A 27,127-nucleotide genomic window follows, 5' to 3' on the forward strand; every position below is an offset into this window, starting at 1 on the left:
TCATTTTGTTTTTTCTTTTATTTTTTTTTTTATTTTTCAATCAAAAATTCTATAATTACTATTTCGAATTGCTAATTAATTTATATTATTTGTATTTATATTATTGATTATTTCGTTATCATTATAATTAATTTAAAATAATTATTATTTCGTATATTTATTTCTTAATTTCAGGAGAAAATAACCATTTCATTTTTTATATGGTGCATATAATTAAAATTTATATTAAAATATAGCATTTATATTAAAATTTAATTTAATTAATTTATATTAAATCAATTGCATCATTTTTCTTTTATAACATTTAATTAATTCGAATCAATATATAATATAATAAAATCTTTATATCCAAAAACAAATAATACAATACAATACGAATAAATATGATAACAAGGAGGAAATTATTATGAGGAAATTAATACCCAACTTTTTGAAGTCGTATTTCTTCATATTCATTTTCTTAAATTTCTATAATAATACATTTGCATAATAGTAATTTTTAAATAATTTTACATAAATTTATACACATTTAATTAATATTTCGCGATATAAATCAGCATTAAAACCAAACCTATAGTGCGTATAAAACTTTGGTAAAATTAATACTCACAATAATAATTTTAATTTCATTCTTTGGTTAGAATGATGCCATTATTGTTTCGCAGTAAGTGTTTTCTAGATTATCAATTTCAAATTTGAATCTAAAAGTCAAAATTTTTCTCTGTATGACTCTTACTCTGTAATACGTTGAAAAAGTGTTTACAGAATTCTAAAAATTTTTTTCAAAAAATTCAGAAAATTAAATATTTTTTTAAATATTTAGTGATCAAAAATAAATTCTTTTAAAATTTTTGTTATTTCTATTTAATATTTTTATTTTATATATCGGACTATTGCTTATAATTTATATTCTCAATTGATTTTATGACATTTATTTTGTAATATTACATAAATTTATACATGTTTTCTATCATATGATAAAATTGTACTGAATTTTCGGACATATTTCACATTTCATTATTTTACATAAATTACATTTGCGTATAATTTCGTTCAAAATCAAATTAAAAACAATAACATGCTCGTTCAAGTATAATAATTGCGTTCTACAAAATAGTTTAAAATGACGATTATTTATATAATATGAATAGCATTCACTATCTAAAAATTACTTTAGACAATAATTAGTGAATATTATAATACATTAATATCTTTCATATAAAATCACTTATATATTATCACTCAAATCGAACATATCCTTCTTTATTGTTCTCTTCCAATTTCTTCGTCACTCCTTTTGAATACGAAGTATTCGAAATAAATGATACAAATAAGAAAAAATTTTTCTTGTAAGATAACTGGAAGATATTATTCATCGTAACAAACTTCCATTTTCTCAACATTTGGAACAGAAGGGGGAAAAATAAAGAAAAGAATGAAGGAATATGAAACACGACATTAAAGATTAATAATACAAACAAGAAACTTGAAAAGTATAATTTTCTCGAAATCAATACCTATTATGAAAAATCTTTTTGCAGAAGATATACATAAAATCGATCGATTGTAATTTACTGCAATTTTTATATATTATACTATTATTATTATAAAAAAAATAATACTATGAAAATACAAGAGAGAAAAATACTTGCGTAAATAATATATCAAACCGAGGTATAGTCGAATGATTCTTTGAATTCTACGTGACAGTCGATATTTGACTAGAAAGATGGACGTGTTCGACAAACACTATCATAGTTATCGTACTGTATTGAAAATTATTGGACTATGGCCGTACAATAATTCAATTTATGTGTGGATTCAGAGATTATTACTATTGATATTGTTTTTTGGCAATATAATATTTCAGGTGACGAAAATTATAATTTTTATTTATATAATTTATTGTATTTTTATTTAAATAGTTTAAATAGAATATTATCTATTTGTTACAGCATATTAATACTCTTTTCTAAATTAATAATATTTATTGTATTATGTTTATTGTATTATATACATATATTATATGCATGAAATAATAATATTGATATATTAATATTTTAATTTTATGATTAAAAATTAAGTTTTGAAAAAATGAATATTGGAAGTAGATTTTAGAATTTCTCTATCAACATATATCTATATTTAACAAAAAAAAAAAATTAAAGAGTAAAATGTAATTTTATATTTTTCAAATATTTGTATATATAAAATAATCTTCTTTTATAAATTGATTCTATCTAATCAAACGGCAATTTCATTTCGAAAAATTAAATTTGATATATTTACCTAAAAAATTTCTTCAAATCTATTTTTCTCGAATTTTTTCGAAAGAAAGATTCAAACGACGAAAATTTATTATATTTTTTTTGTTCAATCTGTTTATGTATGCTATTTGACTAAATTTTATATAAAATATATATAAGAAATATATATATATATATAAATATATGTAAAAGAAGCAATATCTACCAAATTTACATTTCTTACTTCTATTTGTGATTTTATTTTTGTTTTCTAACATTAAAAACACGATTAAAGTATTATCGTTAAAAAAATTAAAAATTTTTTAAGCATTATTCTAATCAACAAATAGAATATATTTTTAGATTGTGTCACTTTTAAGATCCGAAATTACGTTACGAAATTGTATTTTAATATTGTCTATAACTTGTCCAATGATAATAATTTCATTACGATATATATGTTTTATAGTATTTTTTCCTATGGTAAGTAAAAATTAAATTATTTTAAACTTTTTCATGGAAAAATATTTTCTACCTCTTATTTTATTTGATATAGATAAAATATTTATTTCATCATATGCGTATGGAGGAAAATATAGCACAAGATTCAATAGAAATACGAATACGAACAAAATGCATCAACGATTCCTGTCATATGATCGACATTTTTCTCTGTACGTAATTCCTTTGGCGATATTAATCTACTAATTATGTTGTCTTTGCAACATTTAAATATTTACAAATATTATTTACATATTCATTAATAATATTGTATATTTATTATTTTCATTTATTATATATATAAAAATTTTTTTATATACTTTTTTTATATAATTGTAATATTTATAATATTTTTATACATTATTTTACACATTATTTTGAATGGTTTTACAATGAAAATATATCAATATTTGACTTTAAATATCAATTAAATTATTGAATGATCTTTTCAAATTTTAGGGATGATTTATGCAATTTTTGCATTGTGCAGTATATTATTATTGTGTCCTATAATATTGGATTTTATAATGCCTTTGAACGAATCTCGTATACATATCGTTCATTATATTACTATATTTTCTGATAAAAGAATCACATATGTTGATATTCTATGCTTGAATTATATGTTCCTTATGATATTTCTAGTATTATCTGAAATGGGTACAGAATCAATACTTGGACTTTATAGTTATCATATAGGCGTGTTGTTTAAAATTATTAGGTAAGTTATCATATTCATCTTCTGTGATTCTTACTATATGTAATAAATAATGTATATGTAACAATTACTGTATTTGTAACATTTCTTACAATATGAATTAATATTCGTAAGATTATAATTAGAAAGATCGCATAATATTCGTAATTTTAATATTATTTGAAATGTTATATTTTCTTTATTTCTTATATATGAAATTGACATAGGATTATACATTAGATAATATATATTGATATGTTAAATGTTAATATATATATCCTAGAAATCGATAAATCTTGATTACTCTTAGATGATTTTAAGCAATTCTTTTTTGTATAAATTTTTATTTTAATTTTATCATTTAGATTATTTAAAAAATATTAATCAAATATGCTCTATGACTGGACAATTTTTCGGTAATAATTCATTAACAAAATTAAAATGAAAATTTTCAGAAAGAAAAAAATTGCTTGAAATTCTTCACGTATTATTTAAGGCACTATTAAAATTATAATGATCGATTTTTGGGATATTTTTAATATGTATATACATAAATATTGACATAAAATTGCAAAATTTTTATTTATTTATAAAGATTTAATAACGTATACTTAAAAAGTTTTAAAAATATCCTTCACTATTTTCTTCACGATTTCAAGAAATTTAAAAACTTTTTCAAAAATTTTTATTATATATTATAAAAAAGTAAATTAATTCATTTAACTTTTTAAAAAAAAACTCATCAAGTATAATTTTCAAAAAAATTATTGTATTTTAAAGAGTGCATTAATTTTTTTGACAAACAGTAAAACACGAGCAAAATAAATTTAACTAATATATTATAAAATTTTTATTTAAACGATATTTATTTACGAATATCTTATATTTTTAGCCATCGAATACAAAAGATTATCGCGTATTTAACTATGTTTAATCTTTCATCGAAGCAAATTGACTTGAAACTCGCAGAGCTTTATCGCGTGGTGGATATTCATAACCAAGCTATCCAGTTGGTAAATCAAAATATGATAATATTATAAGTTGATTTCGCAGATACTCATATTAATATTTTATTTGCAAATTTCATATGGCAATGGAAGACTTATCAATATTGTGATAAGTAATTCAGGAAAACAATATATGATATCCAGTCTTTTACTCGTGATTTCGATGGCTATAAATCTGCATCGAGCAAGTATCTTTTCTTTATTTCATTAATTAATCTTTTGAATTACATATTTACATTTACATATTTATATAATTACATATTATACAAAATAATATTTTATTGTTTGAAAGCTGATAGTTTTGATGACTCTTCGATTTGTCTAAGTGAAAGCTTTTTCCAGTTCTTAAATCCTCCATTTTGTGTTTTTTTAAAATAGAATTATGTTTTTATTAAGGAGAATCGTAATCTATTTCGAAATAAATTTATTGCCTTATTTATTAATTATTAATTATTAATTATTTTTGAACATCATTCAAGGTTATTTATTACGTTATTCGATTTTGTTATCATTAATTTAGAAGATGAATGTAGAAAATATTCCAATATTTTAATAGCTTTGTAAATCGATAATGATTTATTCTGTTTCTAAATAACATTCTATTCTTTTAAAAAGATTAGAATTAATTTGGGAAACATCTTTTAAACAATTCAATTGTTAATTCTTCTTTAAAAACTTTTTTAAAAATTTTATTTATGTAACTAAAAAAAAAATTTAAATGTTATGGAATAAAATTATATTGATAAATCATGTCAATGATTTACTTCAATGAAAAACATTTTCCACCTATCAATAACGCAAAGTTTTAACAATTATAAGTGATTTTGAATGATTTTCATAGATCAACGTAATTGGGACAATGAATTTAACATAAAATTACAGTCCTGGTTTTATTTAAAAAAAAAAAAATTATCCTTAGATTTCAAATACAACAAATTTTTTTAATTAAATATATTTGATGCTTGATCATTAGACGATTTCTTGAAATACAAGTTTTATGTGCGTTATTTTTTTTTAAATAATGCATAATTTAGTAGAAATTTTATTAAAATTTATTAAAATAAGACATTGTATATAGGCAATCTTGTATAAAATTTTTTTGAATTTTTTTTAATTTTGTGAAACATATTATAAGAGAGACTGCGAATTTATAATAAATAAATATATCAATAAATCTTATCAACTTAAATGAGTATATCTTATTAAATATATTTATTTTTTATTGTTTCACAGTTAGAAAATGCGATATGCGTTATGAAGGATAATTTAGAAATTTTAGTCTGTCTCATCTTATTCGTCAAGCAATTGATGATTATGTTTTTATGTAATCACAGTGGTCAGATACTTATAGACAACAGTGAAGAATTATTTTATGAATTGTAAGTTTGAATTTTTTATTAATTATACTAATTAATAAAATTAGTATAAATTAATTATACTAAAAATTAATTATACTACTAGTAAAAAAAAATATCATTCATTGGATTATAGATATTTTTCTATATGGTATTTTGTACCGTTAAAAGTACAAAAGATTTTATTATTAATTATGATACGAAGCTCAACGACATGTATATTTCACATCTTAGGAGTGTTCACTCCATGTTATACAGGATTTACAACGGTAATTTAACTACAAACATTATCATTATTTTGATTCAAAATTAATAAAAATTGTTTCATTTCAGATGTTAAGTACCTCTTTTTCATATTTTACTTTGATATACTCGATACAATAGAATTTACAATAGTATCATGTTAAATTTTAGTATTAAAATTAATCTATATTTCATTTTGTTCTTTCTTTTATTTGTTCTTTTTTGTTAGTATTTGCTTAGTCAAAAATTCTATAAATTTTTCCTTAAATTGTTAATAATTTTTATTATTTATTATTCATCATTTCAATATCACTATAATTAATTTAAAGTAATTAATATTTCGTATATATTTATTCCTTGCGAGAGAAAATAACCATACCAATTTTAATATGGTGCTTATTGCTTAATTCTAATATATTAATATACCAAAAATCCTTTTATCCAAAAAGAAGTACGAACAAATAGAATAACAAGAAGGAGGAAATTATTATGAAGGAATAAATACCCAACTTTTTAAATTAGATTTCTATAATAATATATTTGCATAATAGTAATTTTTAAAAAGTTTTACATAAATTTTTACAGGTTAAATTAATATTTCGTGAAATAAATTAGCATTAAAACCAAACATATAAAATTTCGGTAAAATTGATACAATGATAATTTTAATATTAATTTCATTTTTTTGTTGGCCTATTTTTTCATACATTATTTAATTCGAAGAAAAAAATTAAAATTATTCTTCTAAATATTTACGGTTTAATTTTTATAGATATGCAATATAACTATGGAATATATTTACGTTTAAAAAGGAAAAGTTTCAGTTTTAATTATGCCAATTAAATTCTGATTTATTATTCAAGATTTACTTTTCCAACTTTTCTATTCTTAATAATTTATCAGTAATTTACAAGTACAGTTCTCTAACGTTTTTCAAATTCTCAATCTCAAACAGAGATATAAAAGTAATGGCTATTCATAAGTCACACTTGCGCACTTAGTGCTTTGCGATGGAAGCGACAGCAATTGTCTTGATTCTCACGCACTGCGTCGTCGCTTCACGAAGACCCATCCTTCGAAACCACCCTTCAACGCGACTATTGGATCGTCTAATCCCCTCTTAGCTCGCATTTTCACGGAAAATAATGATTGGAGGAAAAACGAAGACTCGTGACAGTCTGCTAGATCATATCAAATAGATTGGAATAAAATAGATCAGATAGAATTCAACAATGATACAATTCGATACAAAACTATACCATTCATTCATTTAAATTGAAATTGAAAGCTGAACGATTTTAGATACTGTAAAAATATGGTGCTTAAACTGATATTACAATCAAAGAACCATTTATTGTCGTAGGACTGTCCAATCGTTTATATTACGAATAGCTTTGAACGAATAATTTTTATTTTAACTGTTTGCGGTTAACTGAGACGATTTTAATTGTATTTTGATGCAAATTGTATCATTGGTGGATTCTACTTGATCTGTATTCTATTTATATTTTAACTGATTGGATTTAGGAGACTATTGCTTTGATTTTTCCTTTAAGTATTATTTTTCGTGAAAATGCACACCGAGAGGAGATTGGAGGACGGTTTTGAAAGATAAACTCTTATGTTGCAACGCATAGAGATCATGATCTTTGCGCAGGTAATCGCAAGACATGCACCTGTAACTTGTGAAATAGTTATTATTGTGATATCTCTGTTTAAATTAAGGATCTGGAAAACGTTAGGAAACCATATCCGCTCATAGATTATTGTTAAGTTATTGAAGATCCAGCTGTTGAAAATAAATATTGATTAAAAAATAATATCGGTTTTATAGATTTAAATGTTATAAAAAATTCTTTACTTACAATGATGGTATATTGTTTCATAATAGATATTTCCAAGATTATCAATTCCAAATTTTAAGAATTCAAAAACCAATATTTTTCTCTGCATAATTCTTTTTTATGTAATATATTGAAGAGTTTTTAAAGAATTTCAAAATTTCTTTTTCAAAAAATTCAGAAAATTAAAAATTGTTTGCAACTATTTTGCGATTAAACTTTTCTTTTAACTCACGATGTAATTAGTTTGTATTGTATATTTATATTTTTCGCTTTGTGTTTAATAAGCAGATTTAAAAATTTTATAAATATTTTTTGAAATTATTTTATAAATTTATTTGTATTTTGTTATAAATATTTCAATAATTATAAAATTATATAACCATTATTTCTATTCTCAAATTGATTTTAGCATATTTATTTTGTGATTAATTTTCAATTTCATTAAAAAATTATAAATTTATATATGTTTTCTATCATATATTTCTATTTTAAAATTATATTGGATTTTATTAAAATATTTCATTTATGCTTTATATTACTTTAGATAAATTAGTGCACAATTTCATTCAAAATCAAATTAAAAAAAATAAAATTATTCGTTCAAGTATTAATAATTGCATTCTATAAAATAATTTGGAATATAATTATTTATATAATATGAATAAAGCATTCAGATTATAAAAATTACTTTAAACAATTAATTAGTACAATGCATTATATTTATTATAGTACATTAATATTTCTCACATAAAATCATATATTACCATTCGAGTAAAACCTTATCACATCCTTCTTTATTCGTCTCAATTTCTCTTTGTTACGAAGTATTCAGTAACAGAATAAAGTAACGATATAAAAAAAAAAGAAGTTTTCTTGTAAGGTAACTGGAAGATATTATTCATCGTAACAAACTTCCATTTTCTCAAGCTTGGAACAAAAGAAGAAAAAATAAAGAAAAGAATGAAAGAATATGAAAAACGATATTAAAGATTGTAATTTACTACAATTGTTATATATTATACTATTATTATAATAAAAAAATAACACTATAAAAATATAGAGAGAAAAATAATAGCATAAATAATATATTAAATCCAAGTATAGTCGAATGATTCTTCGAGTTCTATATGACAGTTGATATTTGACTAGAAAGATGAACGTATTTGACGAACAGTATAATAATTATCTTACTGTGTTGAAAATCATAGGATTGGCCGTATAATAACTCAATTTATGTGTGGTTTCAGAGATTATTGTTATTGACATTGTTTCTTGGCAATGTAATATTTCAAGTGATGAAAATTATAATTTTTCTTTGTTATAATTTATTATATTTTTATTCAAATGGTTTATGGGACATTGTCTATTTATTACACATTAAAAATATGTTCTTTCCTGAAATAATAATATATATTTATTGTATATATGAAATAATAATGTATTGATACAGTGTATTAATATAATTATTGATTAATATATTGATATAATTTTATATTTGTGAAATACACATATTAATGAAAATAAAAAATTTTTTATAATATTTAAAAGTTATAACATTTTGAAGTATACAATGTCCAGTTCTTATATTTATTCGGCATAATTTTATTTTGTTTAAAAATTAATTTTCGAAAATAGTAAATTCTAGAAGTCTAAAAAGTCTAAAGTTATTCTTCATCAACATATATATATATTATTGAAAAGAAAAAAGATTTAAAATTTTACAGTTTTTGTATATTTTCAGATATAGAAAAATTTTCTCTCATAATTTATTTGTATCTAATTGAAGGTAAAGCAATCACTCTTCAAAAAATTTAATTTTGTCAGAGTACGATATAGTCACAACAAGTGTTGTGACTCAATGAGTCTAGATTCTCTTTTAATGAGTCCTTCAGAAATTTTTTTTAAGTTTAATTGGGATGTTTATCCTGGAGAATAATAATAACCAATAATATCATTGAATTCAATTGGTGCATAAAGATAATGATAATCAGGAATTAAATAGCATATATTTATTGTATTTTTTAATTAGAATGATGTTGATTGTCATTGAATCAACTGTATCTTGAGTATCTTGCGATCGATTTTCGTTTCAACTAGATATGTGAAAAATATGCAATTGTAAGTATCGACTTAACTCTCTTCAAAAACGACAATCTTCTTAAGTAACATTATTCTTTGTTATGATAATAGTGGAGGGACAATAATGGAAAAAGATTTCCATGCAAGAAATTCCTCCGAATAAAGTGGTTATAAATCTTAAAGAAGCAATAAATAATGAATTATTTTTTTAATACCAAAAAATTATAAGTAAATTTTTATTTTTAATTTTTGTAAGTATTTAAATATCATGTAATATAACTATGGAATGTATTTATGTTTTTTTAAATGGGAAAAATCTTATTACTATTAATTATGCAAATTAAATTTTAATCTATTATTCAAGAGTTACATTTTTAGCTTACTATTTTCCATAGATTAATTCACAAATAGATATAGATCCTCGATCTAAACAGAGATATTGGAGCAATGGCCACTTTATAAGTGATTTGTTTAATATTTTGTGACCGATTAGCAATTGAAGCGATGGTAAACGTCATTATTGGTTGCTCTGATCCTCTTTTAGTTTGCATTTTCATAGAAAATAATAATTGGAAGAAAAATCAAGCCTTCTAGATCGGATCAATTAAAAAAAAAATAGAATTTAGGTAGAATTCAACAATAGATCAAAGTACAGTTGAATCATTACAATCAGTCGTTAATACAATCAGTTGCAAAGAATTAAAATAAATTACCATTTATTCATTCATTGAAATATAGATCAGTTCCACGATAGTAAATGGTTCCTCGAGATCATAAAAATATCAATTTAGGTATTTCATTTGTGCAATATTTAAAGTCATTTGGTAGACTTTAAGAGAAATAATAATCAAAATTTAATATTTTAGTTGCATTAATACCATGATTTTATAATACTACGTCCATTGATAATTCGTATAAACATTATATTTTTTTTTTCACATTTTTGAATAAAATTATTTTGATAATCGAATTAATAATTATATAAAGAATAATAAAGAAAAATACATTCACTTTATTAATTTGAAATCTTGTGGGAATTTTGATTCGTTCTTCTGGATTTTGGTTTGAGCAGATTGAACATCATAGAATAATTTATCTATGCATTCAAATAAAATATTTATACAGTAATTTATCTGTGAATATTTAAATACAGTATTCTATAATGCTATTATCTTGGTATTTGCTATATTTCCATTAAATTAATAATTTTAGTTAAATAATATACATATATTGGATGTTATTAAAATATCAAAATGTTGTATTAAAATTCCCTATAATTTAAAAAACGGCATGTTGTTTTACAATAGATATTTCGGAGATTATGAATTCCACATTCATAGAACATAAAAATCAAAATTTTTGTCTGTATAATTCATTTTCATCTAATATATTGAAAAATTTTTACAGAATTTCAAAAAGTTTTTTTTTTAAAAATTCAGAAGACTAAAAAACTTTTTTCAACTATTTAGTGATTAGAAATGAATTTTGAAAAAAATGTTTTTTTTAATATTTTTATTTTATATATGTTTGATAGTTTATATTTAAAGTTTCTTAATAAAATAATATCAAAAATTTCTTTTGGTTTCTTGCGCATTTGAATATTGACTTATTATTATATTATATTAATTATTATTAGTGTAAGTTATTTTAATAATTTTATAAACTTTTTTTAAATTATCCAACAAATTTATTTGTTATAAATTTACATTAATAATTATAAAGTTATATAACCATTGTTTATCATTTATATTCTCAATTATATTTTGGATATTTATTTTGTGGTCAATGCTCAGTTCTAATAATAAAAGATTATATATGTGTTTTCTATCATATATTCTAAATAAAATTATATTGGATTTTATTAAAATATTTCATATCTATTTCATATTTATATTTCATATATATATTTCATATTACATTATATAAATTACAATAGTGTATAATTTCATTCAAAATCAAATTAAATGTAAAATTACTGGTTCGAGTATTAATAATTGTGTTTTATAACAACAATAATTATTTTTAAAACACAAGTATAATATAAAACATATAACATATACAACATATAAAAATTATTATAATCAATAAATAGTTTAAATAAATTAGATATTAAGCAAATATTTCTTTTACATTACGTTTCCCTTACCATTCGAACAGAACACATTTTTATTCATATCTTTCAATTCCTTCTTGTTATTTTCACTGACGATATGAAAATTTCATAACTGAATGAAATAAGGATACAAGGTAGAAGTTCTCTTGTAGAACAATCAAAAGATACTATTCATCGTAACAAACTTTCATTCTCTCAACACTTGGAATGAAACAGGATAAAATAAAGAAAAGAATGAAGGAATATAAAGAATGACGATAAAGATTAATAATACAAACAAGAAAACTATAATTTTCTGGAAATCAATATCTATTATAGAAAATCTCCTTGCAAAAGATATACATAAAATTGATCAAGTATAATTTACTATTATTGCTATAGATTATATTATTACTACTGTAAAAAAAATAATACTACGAGAAAACAAAAGGGAAGAAAATTTGTATAAATAATATATTAAGCCGAGGTATAGTCGAATGATTCTTCGAGTTCTACATGACAGTTAATATCTGACTAGAAAGATGGATGTATTCGACAAACACTATCATACCTATCGTATTATATTGAAAATTATAGGATTATGGCCGTACAATAATTCAGTCTATGCATGGATTCAAAGATTATTGTTATTGACATTCTATCTTGGGAATGTAATATTTCAGGTGACGAAAATTATAATTTATTATATTTTTATTCAAATGATTTATAGGATATTGTCTATATATATTGTCTATATATTGTCTATATAGTATAAAAATATTCTCTTTTTTATAATATGCGAAAATAATAATATGCATTTATTGTGTTTATATGAAATAATAATATATTGAAATGCTTATGCTTTTAAGTTTATATAGATATTAGCATAATGGGAAAAACATGTTTGTATAATATTTAAAAGTTTTAAATTATAATATTTTAAAGTATACAGTATCTAGTTAATATATATATATAGAGAGCAATTTTATTTCATTTAAAAATTAATTTTCAAAAAAAATGAATTCTAGAAGTCATAGAATTGTTCTTTATCAACATATGTATATATAAATATCACTTTAAAAAAGATTTTAAAATTTAATTTTACATTTTTTGCATTTTAAAATATAGAAGAATCTTTTTTTATAATTTTTTGTATCCAATTTGTATCCAATTGAAGATTAAGCAATTACTCTTCAAAAAACAAAACGAAAAAATTTTATTCTAATTTTTATTTTTTATTCTTTTATATATATTATGCGACTATATTTGTATTCATAAATATATGAAATATGAAATACGAAAAGAATATACTAAAATCAGTATCTATATTTTTATTTTTACATTTACATTTTGGTTCTATTTTTGACTATATTTTTATTTTATAATAAACTATAATATTATACATATTTTAAAACATCGATTAAATGATAATAATAATAATGTATTTCAAAACACGATTGAAATACTATATCATCATTATAAAATTTAATATTTTAAATGTATTCTAATTAACCAATTTTTAGATTGCGTTACTTTTAAGATCTAAAATTACGATACGAAACTGTATTTTAATATTGTCTACAACTTGTCCACTTATAATAATTTCGTTACGTTATATAAGCTTTATAATTTTTTTTCCTATGGTGAGTAAAAATTAAAATTATTCTAGTCTTTTTCATGGCATAATATTTTTCCATGTTATTTTTTTTTTTTTTTTGACATAGATAAAACTTTTATTTCATCACATGTGTATGGAAGAAAATATAATACAAGATTCAAAAGAAACACAGATACGAACGAAATACATGGGTGATTCTCGTCACATGATCGAAATATTTCTATGTAAGAAATGTATAAATTTTATTGATAATTTCAATTTATATACTATTACTATTGTGATTACAAGAATTTAAATATTGCAAAATATTTATATATCTATTATTATTATATATATTACATTTATTATATATTTTTATTTTATATATCCTTTTTTTATATATAAAGTTGTATATGTATAATCTTTACTTTTTAGCAAAAATACCAGATATCCTTTCATTTTTATGAAATTGATTTTTTTAAATGATATTATTACATGAATATTTCAATTTAAATATAAATTATATTATGGAAATTTTTTTAAATTTTAGGGTTGACTTATGCAAATATTACTTTGCTGGGATTGTATCCTATAATATTCATAATATTCGTAATGCCTTTCAACGAATTTCATACATGTATTCTTAATTACGTTACATTATTTTCTGTCAATCGAACTATATATTTTTATATTTTATACTTAGATTTTTTATTTGTTATTATGTTTGGATTATTATCTTTAATATGCACGGAAACGATAGGTGGACTATATATTTATCATACAGGCGTGTTGTTTAAAATTATTAAGTAAGTAAATTATATAAATTATGTATATAAATAATCATATCCTCTTCCATAACGTATGTTACTAATATCAACAATACTATATTTAACTATATTTACCTAATTTTTTATAATATGAATTAACTTTCATATGATTATAATTGATTTCAAGATCACATTATTTTTGTAAATTTAGTACTATTTGAAATATTATTTTTCTTTTTCTTTATTAGTATATTAATATATAGATTTATGTATATGCATCACGTAATACATATTAAGTATTAATATTCAAACAAATATATTCTAGAAATCGATTTCATAAGTCTTAATTTAAAATTCTTCAAGCAATTTTTATTTTGGCATAAATTTTCATTTCGGTTTACAGATTTTCAATAATAATTCATTACCAAAAGGAAAATTTTCAGAAAGAAAATATTTGAAATTCTTCATATTCATGATTTAAGTCTTGTCACTATTAAAATCTTAAGAATCGATTTTTGAAATTCCGAAATTTTAAACGTATATATACGTATATTATATTGATAAATCTATAAGATATATTTTTAAAATTTTTAAATTTTTTTAACATCTAATATATAATAAAAAAATTAAATTTTTAATTTCGTTATGTATTTCGATATATATTTTCTTCTTTGCGATGCTAATAAATTGCAATTTTTATAAAAAAATTTTTATATATTTTATATAAATTTATTTATCTAATTTTTTGAAAAAAAAAGAACTGGAGTCATTAAGTATAATTTTTAAAAAATCGTATTTTAAATAGAGTACCAATATTTCTTGATTATTCGTATAAATATATACAAAATAATTTTACAAAAATTATACAAAACAATATATAAATACAATATACAAATTATAAACTTTGTTTTAAACAATGTTTATGTGCAACTCTCATGTTTTTAGCCATCGAATACAAAACATTATTGCGTATTTAACTATGTTTAATCTCTCATCGAAGCAATTTAACTCGAAACTCGCAGAGCTTTATCGTGTAGTGGATATTCATAATCAAGCTATCCAGTTGGTAAATTAAAATATGATAATATTATAAGTTGAAGTCGCAGATATTCATATTAATATTTTATTTGCAAATTTCATGTGGCAATGGAAGGCTTCTCAATATCGTGATAAAAAATTCAGGAAAACAATTTATGATATCTGCTCTTTTAAGTATGATTTCAATGGCAATAAATCTGCATCGAGTAAGTATTTTTTCTTTATTATATGATAATGATAAACAAATGATAAAAAAATAAATATATATCAAAATTGTCAGTTATATCGGGTGTTTCATTTCAATTCGTTCGCACAATTAATCTCTTAAATCATGTACTATTCAAAATAATATTTTATACGAAACTTGTGTTTGAAAAGAAATATCTTTTGGTAACTCTTTCATTTGTCGAAATGAAGATTTTCTCTATTTCCCTGATTTATATTTTTTTTAAATAAAGTTATATATTATTACTTAATAATTCCAAATTTATTTCCTTAATTATGATTTTTGAATATCATACAAGATTATTTATTACTTCAACATTTCTTAACTAATATAATTATTAACTAATAAAAATTATTGTTCATATCTTACATTTTAAGAAAAACAGTTTAACTTATGAGTGTAATGATTTTTTCTATTCCTAAATAACATTCTATTCTTTCAAAAATATCAGAATTAATTTGGGAAATATCTCTTAAACGATTCTTCATTCAATGTTTGATTCTTCTTTAAAAACTTTTTCATTTATGTAACTAAAAAAAAATTTAAATACTATGGAATAACATTGATAAAATATTTACATCGATAAATCATATTATTCATCATGTTAATGACATTCTTCAATAAAGAACATTTTCCAGCTATCAATAAAATAAAGTTTTAACAATTATAAATAATTTTGAATGACTTCCATAGATCAACGTAATTGGGACAATGAATTGGAGTTTTGGAGATTACAATCCTGGCAAAATATATACATAGCTTCATTTACAAAAACAAAGATTATCATCAGATTTTAGAAATAACAATTAAAATATATATGATGCTTAATCATTAGACAATTTTTTGAAACACAAGTTTTATATGCGTTATTTTTTATTTTTAATATTTCATAATTTAAAAAACAATAATGCGAATAGAAATTAAATTGTGACATTCTGTATATGCAAAGATTTTGGAATAATCTTGCATAAGATTTTTTTTTAATTTTTTTGAATTTATGAAACGTAGGAGATGCTTTAAATTTGTATATATTGAATAAATATATAAGAAATAAATATATAATAAAAAAATGTAATCAATTTAAAAAAATAATATATCGTATTGAATACATTTTTTTTTTAATATTTCGCAGTTAGTAAATGCGATTACAATCAAGAAGAATCAATTAGAAATTTTAATTTCTCTTATAATTTTTGCCAATCATTTGGTGATTATGTTTTTATCCAATCATACTGCTCAGATTCTTATGAACAACAGTGAAGAATTTTTTCATGAATTGTAAGTTTGAATTTTTATTCATGAAATTAATTTTATTAAAACAGTAACAATAAAAAAATTTCATTGGACAGATATATATCTGTATGGTATTCCGTACCATTAAAAGTTCAAAAGATTTTATTACTTATTATGATACGAAGCTCAACGACATGTATATTTCACATCTGTGGTGTGTTCGTTCTATGCCACGCAGGATTTACAACGGTAATTTGTTTAATTACGAATATCGTCATCATTTTAATTCAAAATTACTAAAAATTGTTTCATTTCAGATGTTGAGTACCTCGTTTTCGTATTTTACTTTGATATACTCGATACAATAGAATCGATAGTATCATGTTAAATATTAGTATGGAAATAAACAATTATTATTACTCTTATTATATACTTCATTTTTGTCCTTTATTTTATTTGTTCTTGTTTTTAATATTTTCTCAATTAAATATTCTGTATACAGTTTCTTGAATTGCTAATATTTTAATGTTATTTGTTATTGACCATTGCAATACTATTATGATTAATACTTAAAAATATAAAATAATTACTATATCGCACAATTATTTTTTAATTGTGAAAGAAAATTTCATTTTGATTGAAATTTATTTTAGAAATGTTTACGGATAAATGTGAACTGCGAATGATCGAAATTATTATAATGAATGTAAAGTAAATAAAAAGAAAATATTTTTATCACATTCTAATTATTGCGCTTCAATTTTTTTTGTTTATTTCTTATATCATAAATTTAATTGCTTTTTTCTAAAAAAAAAAAACAAAAATACATTATTTATATTATAATTTTTTCCAAATTAGCTTCATGATTTATACTATATTTTTTTTTTTTTTTTGCGTATTTACAATATTAAATTTTTTTTAAATTGAATATTATTCGTATCATTGAATTGAAATTAAAAAATTTATAAGTAAAGTTAATTAGTTTTTGAAGAAATTATATTTTGAGATTTTATTACAGTATATTTTCATAAAAATATGGAACACCTTTAAAAAGTGAATGCTAGATATTAAAATTTTAGATATCAAAATATATATATATATATATATATATATATATATATTCAACAAGATTTAAATAATGAATTAAAAAAGCATTTTAAGTATTAGATAGAATGAGCTGGCGAAAGAGTGGTTTAGCTGATTGCGTGAAGCATATTGCAATATCGCTTGCGTAGCGGTGCCACTCAGTGAATATGAATTCATTGATATTTCTTTATATGCGAAAAACTATTTCTGAATCTTAGTAATATACAATCTATGTAACTTCTTATTTAATAAGAATTTATCTGAAATAAGTTTTAATAAATTCCAAAATATTGATACTAAATACTCTTTTATTTAAATCCATAAATAAAATCATTATTGTACAAATCATTATTTTGTTTAAATCCATAGCTGAATATAATATGACACTTAACTTGCCTAATTATTCACATCGAAATGCATAAGAACATGCAAATTAAAATACAAATTTGTTTATTCTCAAATATACAAAAAAAAATCATAAATGATACTAATTTGAATTATACAGATAATGGCATCAATTGAAAACTCTTCACTTCTATCTGGTTGGAATTCTATATTTTTTATTCCTATGTAAGATTAAAACGATATTCGAAATTCAATATCTATATTTTAATCATATCATTACAATTTTATATCCACTAAAAAAACTATAATATTATTTTTCTTTTTATGTAACTATTTATTATCACATGATTTAATTTTATATTGAATATTATTGTTCGCGCTCGCATTAATAATAGTAGAATGGAAATTCGTTAAGTGCACATGCGAATGTGTCAAGTGCTTTTTCAAAATGTATATAAGCTAATGTTTATAACCGGTGTTGTATTTTTTTAACTGTAAGTAGAAATATTACAAATGCGAAAACTAGATCATTTACAGTATTACAGTAGATGATCCAGCGATTAGGCTGCTTGCAACGAGAGATCTTCTAGACCCTTAATCTTCAGAAATTTCTTTCAAGTTCAATTGGGAGTACGATAATACTCAATAATATCGCGATTGAATTGAATTAGCATTGCGTAAAAATATCAAGATGACCAAGAATTAAACAGAATATATTTATTATAGATTTTTCTTAACTAGAATAATGTTGATTATCATTGAATCGACTATACGTCTTAATATGTCTTGCGATTTTCTTTTCAATATACGAAAAACGTACAATTGTAACTATCGACTTAACTCTTTTCAAAAACGGCAATTTTCTTAAGTAATATTATTCTTTGTTTAGGTTTAATAAAGATCGATGATAAAGGATCGACAATAATGGAAAAAGATTTTCACGCGAGAAATAAACTAAAGATTTTCACTCCTCCGAATAAACTGATTACAAATCTTAAGAAAGCAATAAATAATGAATTATATTTTTAATGTCAAAAAATTAAAAAATTAAAATTAAATAAAAATTTTTATTTTTAATTTTTATAAGTATTTAAATATCATGTAATATAATTATGAAATAGATTTATGTTTTCTTAAAAATTTTATTACACTTAATTATGCAAATTAAATTTTAATCTATTATTCAAAGGTTACTTTTTTAGCTTACTATTTTCCATAGATTGATTCACAAATAGATATAGATCCTCGATCTAAACAGAGATATTGGAGCAATGGCCACTTTATAAGTGATTTGTTTAATATTTTGTGACCGATTAGCAATTGAAGCGATGGTAAAGGTCTTGATCCCCACGCAATGCAATATCATCTCCTTCGAAACGCTCTCCAACGTCATTATTGGTTGCTCTGATCCTCTTTTAGTTTGCATTTTCATAGAAAATAATAATTGGAGGAAAAATCAAGCCTTCTAGATCGGATCAATTAAAAAAAAAAAATAGAATTTAGATAGAATTCAACAATAATATAGATCAAAGTACAGTTGAGTCATTACAATCAGTCGTTAATTAAGTCTGCAAAGAATTAAAATAAATTATCATTTATTCATTCATTGAAATATAGATCAGTTCCACGATAGTAAATGGTTCCTCGAGATCATAAAAATATCAATTCAGGCATTCCATTTGTGCAATATTTAAAGTCATTTAGTAGACTTTAAGAGAAATAATAATTAAAATTTAATATTGATATTTTAATCGCATTAATACCATGGTTTTATAATACCACGTCCAATGATAATTCGTATAAACTTTACATTTTTTTTTCACATTTTCGAATAAAATTATTTTGATAATCGAATTAATAATTATATAAAGAATAATAAAAAAAAATACATTCACTTTTAATTTGAAATTTTGATTTGTTTGTTCTTATAGATTTTGGTTTGAATAAATCGAGTCATAAAATAATTTATCTATGCATTCAAATAAAATATTTATACAATAATATTTATCTGTAAATATTTAAATACAGTATTCTATAATGCTATTATCTTGGTATTTGCTATATTTCCATTAAATTAATAATTTTAGTTAAATAATATACATATATTGGATGTTATTAAAATATCAAAATGTTGTATTACATTAAAACTCCCTATAATTTAAAAAACGGCATGTTGTTTCACAATAGATATTTCGGAGATTATGAATTCCATATTCATAGAATATAAAAATTAAAATTTTTGTCTGTATAATTCATTTTCATCTAATATATTAAAAAATTTTTACAGAATTTCAAAAAGTTTTTTTTTTAAAAATTCAGAAGACTAAAAAATTTTTTTCAAGTATTTAGTGATTAGAAATGAATTTTGAAAAAAATGTTTTTTCTTAATATTTTTATTTTATATATGTTTGATAGTTTATATTTAAAGTTTCTTAATAAAATAATATCAAAAATTTCTTTTGGTTTCTTGCGCGTTTGAATATTGAGTTATTATTATATTATATTAATTATTATTAGTTTAAGTAATTTTAATAATTTTATAAACTTTTTTCAAATTATCCAACAAATTTATTTGTTTCCTGTTATAAATTTACGTTAATAATTATAAAGTTATATAACCATTGTTTATCATTTATATTCTCAATTAAATTTAGGATAATTATTATGTGGTCAATCCTCAGTTCTAATAATAAAATTATATATATGTGTTTTCTATTATATATTTCAAATCTAATTATGTTGAATTTTATTAAAATGTTTCATATATATTTCATATTACATTATATAAATTACAATAGCGTATAATTCAAAATCAAATTAAATATAAAATTACTCGTTCAAGTATTAATAATTGTGTTTTTTCAGTAATTATTTGAAATAATAATTATTTTTAAAATATTTTAAAATTACAATATACAATATATAAAAATTACTGTAACCGATAATTAATTTAAGTTAATTAAATATTACGCAAATATTTCTCTTATATTACATTTCTCTTATCATTCGAATAGAACAGATCTTTCTTTATTCATCTATTATTTATCTTTCAATCCCTTCTTGTTACTTTCACTGAATGAAATAACGATATGAAAAATTCATAACTGAATGAAGTAATAAGGTAGAAGTTCTCTTGTAGAATAATCAAAAGATACTATTCATCGTAACAAACTTTCATTCTCTCAACATTTGGAATGAAACAGGATAAAATAAAGAAAAGAATGAAAGAATATAAAGAATGACGATAAAGATTAATAATACAAACAAGAAAACTATAATTTTCCTGAAATCAATATCTATTATGGAAAATCTCCTTGCAAAAGGTATACACAAAATCGATCAAGTAATTTATTATTATTGCTATAGATTATATTACTACTGTAAAAAAAATAATACTATGAAGAAACACGAGGGAAGAATATTTGTATAAATAATATATTAATCCGAGGTGTAGTCGAATGATTCTTCGAGTTCTACATGACAGTCGATATCTGACTAGAAAGATGGACGTATTCGACAAACATTATCATACCTATCGTATTATATTGAAAATTATAGGATTATGGCCGTACAATAATTCAATCTATGCCTGGATTCAGAGATTATTGTTATTGATATTCTATCTTGGCAATGTAATATTTCAGGTGACGAAAATTATAATTTTACTTTGCGTAATTTATTATAATTTTATTTAAATGATTTATAAGATATTGTCTATATACTGTAGCATGAAAATATTCTTTTCTTTAAAATAATAATATGTATTTATTGTGTTTATTTGAAATAATAATGTATTGATATAATGCTTTCAAGTTTGTGAATAATGTAGATATTAGCAATAGGAATATATAAAAACGTATTTGTATAATATTTAAGACATTTTAAAGTAAAAGACATTGTAACATTTTAAAGTATATCTAGTTAATATATGTATGTACAACATAATTTTATTTCATTTAAAAACTAATTTTCAAAAAAAATGAATTTTAGAAGTCGTCGATTGTAGAATTGTTCTTTATCAACATATGTATATGTATATATCATTTAAAAAAAGATTTTAAAATTTAATTTTACATTTTTTGCATTTTCAAATATAGAAGAATCTTTTTTTACAATTTTTTTTTAATTGATATACAATTTTTATTTAATTGAAGATTAAGCAATTACTTTTCAAAAAACAAAACAATTTTATTCTAATTTTTATTTTTTATTCTCTTATATATGCTATTCGACTAGATTTTATATACATATGAAATAGGAAAAGAACATATCTACTGAAATCAGTATTTATATTTTATTTTTATCTATATTATTATTTATATTATCTACATTTTTCTTCTATTTTTGCTTTTTATTTTTGACTATATTTTTATTTTACATGAAACTGTAATATTATATATGCTTTAGAACACTGATTAAATGATAATAATGATAATTTCAAAACGCGATTGAACTATTATATTATCATTGTAAAATCTAATATTTTAAATGTATTCTAATTAACCAATTTTTAGATTGTGTTACTTTTAAGATCTAAAATTACGATACGAAACTGTATTTTAATATTGTCTACAACTTGTCCACTTATAATAATTTCGTTACGATATATAAGCTTTATAATTTTTTTTCCTATGGTGAGTAAAAATTAAAATTATTCTAGTCTTTTTCATGTTATTTTTAATGTTATTTTTCCATGTTATTTTTTTTTTTTTTTTTGACATAGATAAAACTTTTATTTCATCACATGCGTATGGAAGAAAATATAATACAAGATTCAAAAGAAACACAGATACGAACGAAATACATTGGTGATTCTCGTCATATAATCGAAATATTTCTATGTAAGAAATGTATAAATTTCATTGATAATTTCAATTTATAATATTACTATTGATCAGAAGAACGTAAATATTGCAAAATATTTGTATATCTATTATTATTATATATATTATATTTAAATTTTTTTTATACACCTCTTCCTTTTATGTATATAATTATAATATATGTAATCTTTACTTTTTAACAAAAATATCAGATATTCTTTCATTTTTACGAAGATTATTTTTTTTTAATGATATTATTATATGAATATTTGAATTTAAACATGAACTATATTATAGAATGATTTTTTTAAATTTTAGGGATGACTTATGCAAATATTATATTGTACAGTATGTTGGGATTGTGTCCTGCAATATTCATAATGCCTTTGAACGAACCTCATATACGTATGCTTCATTATGTTACATTATTTTCTGTCAATGGAACTATATATTTTTATATTTTATGCTTAGATTTTTTATTTGTTATCATATTTGGATTACTATCTATAATATGTACGGAAACGATAATTGGACTTTATATTTATCATACATGCGTGCTATTTAAAATTATTAGGTAAGTAAATTACATAAATTATACATATAAATAATTATATCCCTCTCCCATAACTTATTATGTAAATAATATCAGCAATAACTGTATTACAATATTTACAATATTTTTTATAGTATAAATTAACTGTCATATGATTATAATTGATTTCAAGATCGCATCCTTTTGGTAAATTTAGTACTATTTAATTTAATATTATTGTACTATTCTTTTTTTTTAGTAATATTATATTTTCCTTTCTTTTTATATATTAGATATATGTATGTATATAGATATATGTATATAGATTTATGTATGTGTATTACGTGATATACATTAATATTCAATTTAATATTAATTAATTCAAATTAATATATTCTAAGAAATCGATTCGATAAGTCTTAATTTAAAATTCTTCAAGCAATTTTTATTTTGGCATAAATTTTCATTTCGTTTTTATTTTTCGTATTAATGAAATGGTGTTCTAATTGGCCACAGATTTCCAGTAATAATTCATTATCAAAATGAAAATTTTCAGAAAGAATAAGTTGTTTGAAATTCTCAAGATTTAAGCCTTGTCATTCTTAAAATTTTAAAAATCTATTTTTGAAATTCTGAAATTTTAAACATATATATATATATATAATATATATATAATATATATATATATATTATATTGATGAATCTACGAAATATATTTTTTAATTTTTAAAATTTTTTTAATATCTAATAAAAAAATTAAATTTTTAATTTCGTTATGTTCTTTGCGATTCTACAAAATAACAGTTTTTATAAAAAAAAAAATTTTATATATTTTATATAAATTAATTTATCTAACTTTTCGAAAAAAAAGAACTAGAGTCATTAAGTATAATTTTTAAAAATTATATTTTAATTTTTAAAAAATCGTGTTTTAAAGAAGGTACCAATATCTTTTTGATCATTATTATAAATATACAAAATAATTTTAAACAATAAATTATAAAATGTTCTAAAAAATGTTTATCTGCAAATCTCATGTTTTTAGCCATCGAATAAAAAAGATTATTGCGTATTTAACTATGTTTAATCTCTCATCGAAGCAAATTGACTCGAAACTCGCAGAGCTTTATCGTGTAGTGGATATGCATAACCAAGCTATCCAGTTGGTAAATTAAAATATGATAATATAAATTCATAGTGCAGATACTCATATTAATATTTTATTTGCAAATTTCATATGGCAATGGAAGGCTTCTCGATATTATGATAAAAAATTCAGGAAAACAATTTATGATATCTGCTCTTCTAAGTATGATTTCAATGGCAATAAATCTGCATCGAGTAAGTATTTTTTTTTTATTATCTGATAATGATAAACAAATGATAAAAAAATAAATAGATGTCAGAATTATCAGTTATATCGGATGTTTCATTTCAATTCGTTCGCACAATTAATCTCTTAAATCATGTACTATTCAAAATAATATTTTATACGAAACTTGTGTTTGAAAAAAAATATCTTTTGGTAGCTCTTTCATTTGTCAAAGTGAAAATTTTGTCTATTTCTCTTATTTATATTTTTTTAAAATAAAGTTATATATTATTATTTAATAATACCAAATTTATTTCCTTAATTATGATTTTTGAATATCATGCAAGATTATTTACTATTTCAATATTTATTATTATAAACTAATAAAAATTATTCTTCATATCCTACATTTTAAAATAATATAAGTTTAACATATGAGTGCAATAATTTTTTCTGTTTCTAAATAACATTTTATTCTTTCAAAAATATAAGAATTAATTTGGGAAACATTTCTTAAACGATTTTTCATTCAATGTTTGATTCTTCTTTAAAAACTTTTTCATTCATGTAACTCTAAAAAAAAATTTAAATGCTATGAAATAACTTTGATAAAATATTTACATCGATGAATCATGTTATTCATATTTTTATTATTATATTATTATATTTATATTTTTATTATTCATATTAATAACATACTTTGATAAAGAACATTTTCCAACTATCAATAAAGCAAAGTTTTAACAATTATAAGTGATTTTTAATGATTTTCAAACATCAACGTAATTGCATTTAATTGCATTGAATTGTAATAGATTTCAATCTTGGCAAAATACATATAATTTTATTTAAAAATATCAATATTATCGTCAGATTTCAAAAAAATTTTAACGATTGACTTCTTAAGAAATAAAAGATGATTTCTTGAAAAATATATTTTATATGTAAATGTTTTTTTAAGTGATGCATATTTCAAAAAATAATTGTACAAATGGAAATTAAATTTTCAAAATCATGTAATAATCTTGCATAAGATTTTTTTTAATTTTTTTGAAACATAAGAGATGCTTTAAATTTATATATATTGAATAAATATATAGGAAATAAATATATCAAAAAATGTAATCAATTTAAAAAAATAATATATCGTATTGAATATACTCATTTTTTTTTAATATTTCGCAGCTAGTAAATGCGATTACAATCAAGAAGGATCAATTAGAAATTTTAATTTCTCTTATAATTTTTGCCAATCATTTGGTGATTATGTTTTTATGCAATCATACTGCTCAGATTCTTATGAACAACAGTGAAGAATTTTTTCATGAATTGTAAGTTTGAATTTTTATTCATAAAATTAATTTTATTAAAACAGTAACAATAAAAAAAATTTCATTGGACAGATATATATCTGTATGGTATTCTGTACCATTAAAAGTTCAAAAGATTTTATTACTTATTATGATACGAAGCTCAACGGCATGTATATTTCACATCTGTGGTGTGTTCGTTCCATGCCATGCAGGATTTACAACGGTAATTTATTTAATTACGAATATCATCATCATTTTAATTCAAAACCAGTAAAAATTGTTTCATTTCAGATGTTGAGTACCTCGTTTTCATATTTTACATTGATATACTCGATACAATAGAATCGATAGTATCATGTTAAATATATTAGTATCGAAATAAATTATTATTATTACTCTATACTTTACTCTTGTTCTTTATTTTGTCGATTCTTCTTGTAAATATTTTCTCAATTATATAAATATTTTATATAAAGTTTTTGAATTTAATTTTTTTATATTATATTTAATATTTTTATATTATATTTATTGTTGACCATTATGATTAATTTAAAATAATTATTATATCGCACATTTATTTTTTTATTTGTGAGAGAAAATTTTATTTTGATCAAAATTATTTCTACAAATGTTTAGAGATAAATGCGAAGTGCGAGTGATTAATTATTAGTAGAAATTATTCGAATAATGAATGTAAAGTAAATAAAAAGAAAAATTTTATCATATTTTAATCATTATCGTTGCTTCGATTTTTTTTGTTTATTTCTAATTTTATTTTTTGTTTATTTTTA

The 27,127-nt window shown here is 20.8% G+C and overlaps 3 protein-coding genes across 4 annotated transcripts; all 3 read left to right on the top strand.

Annotated features, from left to right (window-relative positions):
- Nucleotides 1–5: 5 nt before the first annotated feature.
- Nucleotides 6–5,625, top strand: LOC107996979 (uncharacterized). 2 transcript variants are annotated; one of them, XM_062084038.1, is made up of 4 exons: nucleotides 6–2,920; nucleotides 3,207–3,468; nucleotides 4,337–4,457; nucleotides 4,545–5,625. In XM_062084038.1, the coding sequence occupies exons 1-4, from the start codon at nucleotides 2,824–2,826 to the stop codon at nucleotides 4,566–4,568; spliced, it is 504 nt and encodes a 167-aa protein (XP_061940022.1). In that variant the 5' UTR covers nucleotides 6–2,823; the 3' UTR covers nucleotides 4,569–5,625. The 2 variants fall into 2 exon arrangements, with proteins under 2 accessions (XP_061940022.1, XP_061940021.1); XM_062084037.1 differs by having other exon boundaries at nucleotides 4,337–4,453.
- Nucleotides 5,626–15,095: 9,470 nt separating this feature from the next.
- Nucleotides 15,096–17,355, top strand: LOC133667192 (uncharacterized). Its single transcript, XM_062084039.1, has 5 exons — nucleotides 15,096–15,494; nucleotides 15,582–15,672; nucleotides 16,825–16,970; nucleotides 17,042–17,174; nucleotides 17,243–17,355. The coding sequence occupies exons 2-5, from the start codon at nucleotides 15,622–15,624 to the stop codon at nucleotides 17,291–17,293; spliced, it is 381 nt and encodes a 126-aa protein (XP_061940023.1). The 5' UTR covers nucleotides 15,096–15,494; nucleotides 15,582–15,621; the 3' UTR covers nucleotides 17,294–17,355.
- Nucleotides 17,356–21,657: 4,302 nt separating this feature from the next.
- Nucleotides 21,658–26,754, top strand: LOC133667177 (uncharacterized). The gene is made up of 8 exons (XM_062083988.1): nucleotides 21,658–21,699; nucleotides 23,080–23,197; nucleotides 23,498–23,753; nucleotides 24,757–24,873; nucleotides 24,962–25,052; nucleotides 26,209–26,354; nucleotides 26,427–26,559; nucleotides 26,628–26,754. Exons 1-8 carry the CDS (start codon nucleotides 21,658–21,660, stop codon nucleotides 26,676–26,678), a joined length of 954 nt encoding a protein of 317 aa, XP_061939972.1. The 3' UTR covers nucleotides 26,679–26,754.
- The last annotated feature ends 373 nt before the right edge of the window (nucleotides 26,755–27,127 follow it).

Source organism: Apis cerana, linkage group LG13 (assembly GCF_029169275.1).
Source record: "Apis cerana isolate GH-2021 linkage group LG13, AcerK_1.0, whole genome shotgun sequence".
In the NCBI taxonomy this organism is placed as follows: domain Eukaryota; kingdom Metazoa; phylum Arthropoda; class Insecta; order Hymenoptera; family Apidae; genus Apis; species Apis cerana.

Coding starts and splice junctions, on each gene's coding strand:
- LOC133667192 (XM_062084039.1), top strand. CDS start 15,622: ATGATATCTGCTCTTTTAAGTATGATTTCAATGGCAATAAATCTGCAT. Junction 15,673..16,824: donor TGGCAATAAATCTGCATCGA/GTAAGTATTTTT, acceptor AATATTTCGCAG/TTAGTAAATGCGATTACAAT. Junction 16,971..17,041: donor GAAGAATTTTTTCATGAATT/GTAAGTTTGAAT, acceptor TTCATTGGACAG/ATATATATCTGTATGGTATT.
- LOC107996979 (XM_062084037.1), top strand. CDS start 2,824: ATGCGTATGGAGGAAAATATAGCACAAGATTCAATAGAAATACGAATA. Junction 2,921..3,206: donor TATGATCGACATTTTTCTCT/GTACGTAATTCC, acceptor TTCAAATTTTAG/GGATGATTTATGCAATTTTT. Junction 3,469..4,336: donor GTGTTGTTTAAAATTATTAG/GTAAGTTATCAT, acceptor TTATATTTTTAG/CCATCGAATACAAAAGATTA.
- LOC133667177 (XM_062083988.1), top strand. CDS start 21,658: ATGGAAAATCTCCTTGCAAAAGGTATACACAAAATCGATCAA. Junction 23,198..23,497: donor TATAATCGAAATATTTCTAT/GTAAGAAATGTA, acceptor TTTAAATTTTAG/GGATGACTTATGCAAATATT. Junction 26,355..26,426: donor GAAGAATTTTTTCATGAATT/GTAAGTTTGAAT, acceptor TTCATTGGACAG/ATATATATCTGTATGGTATT.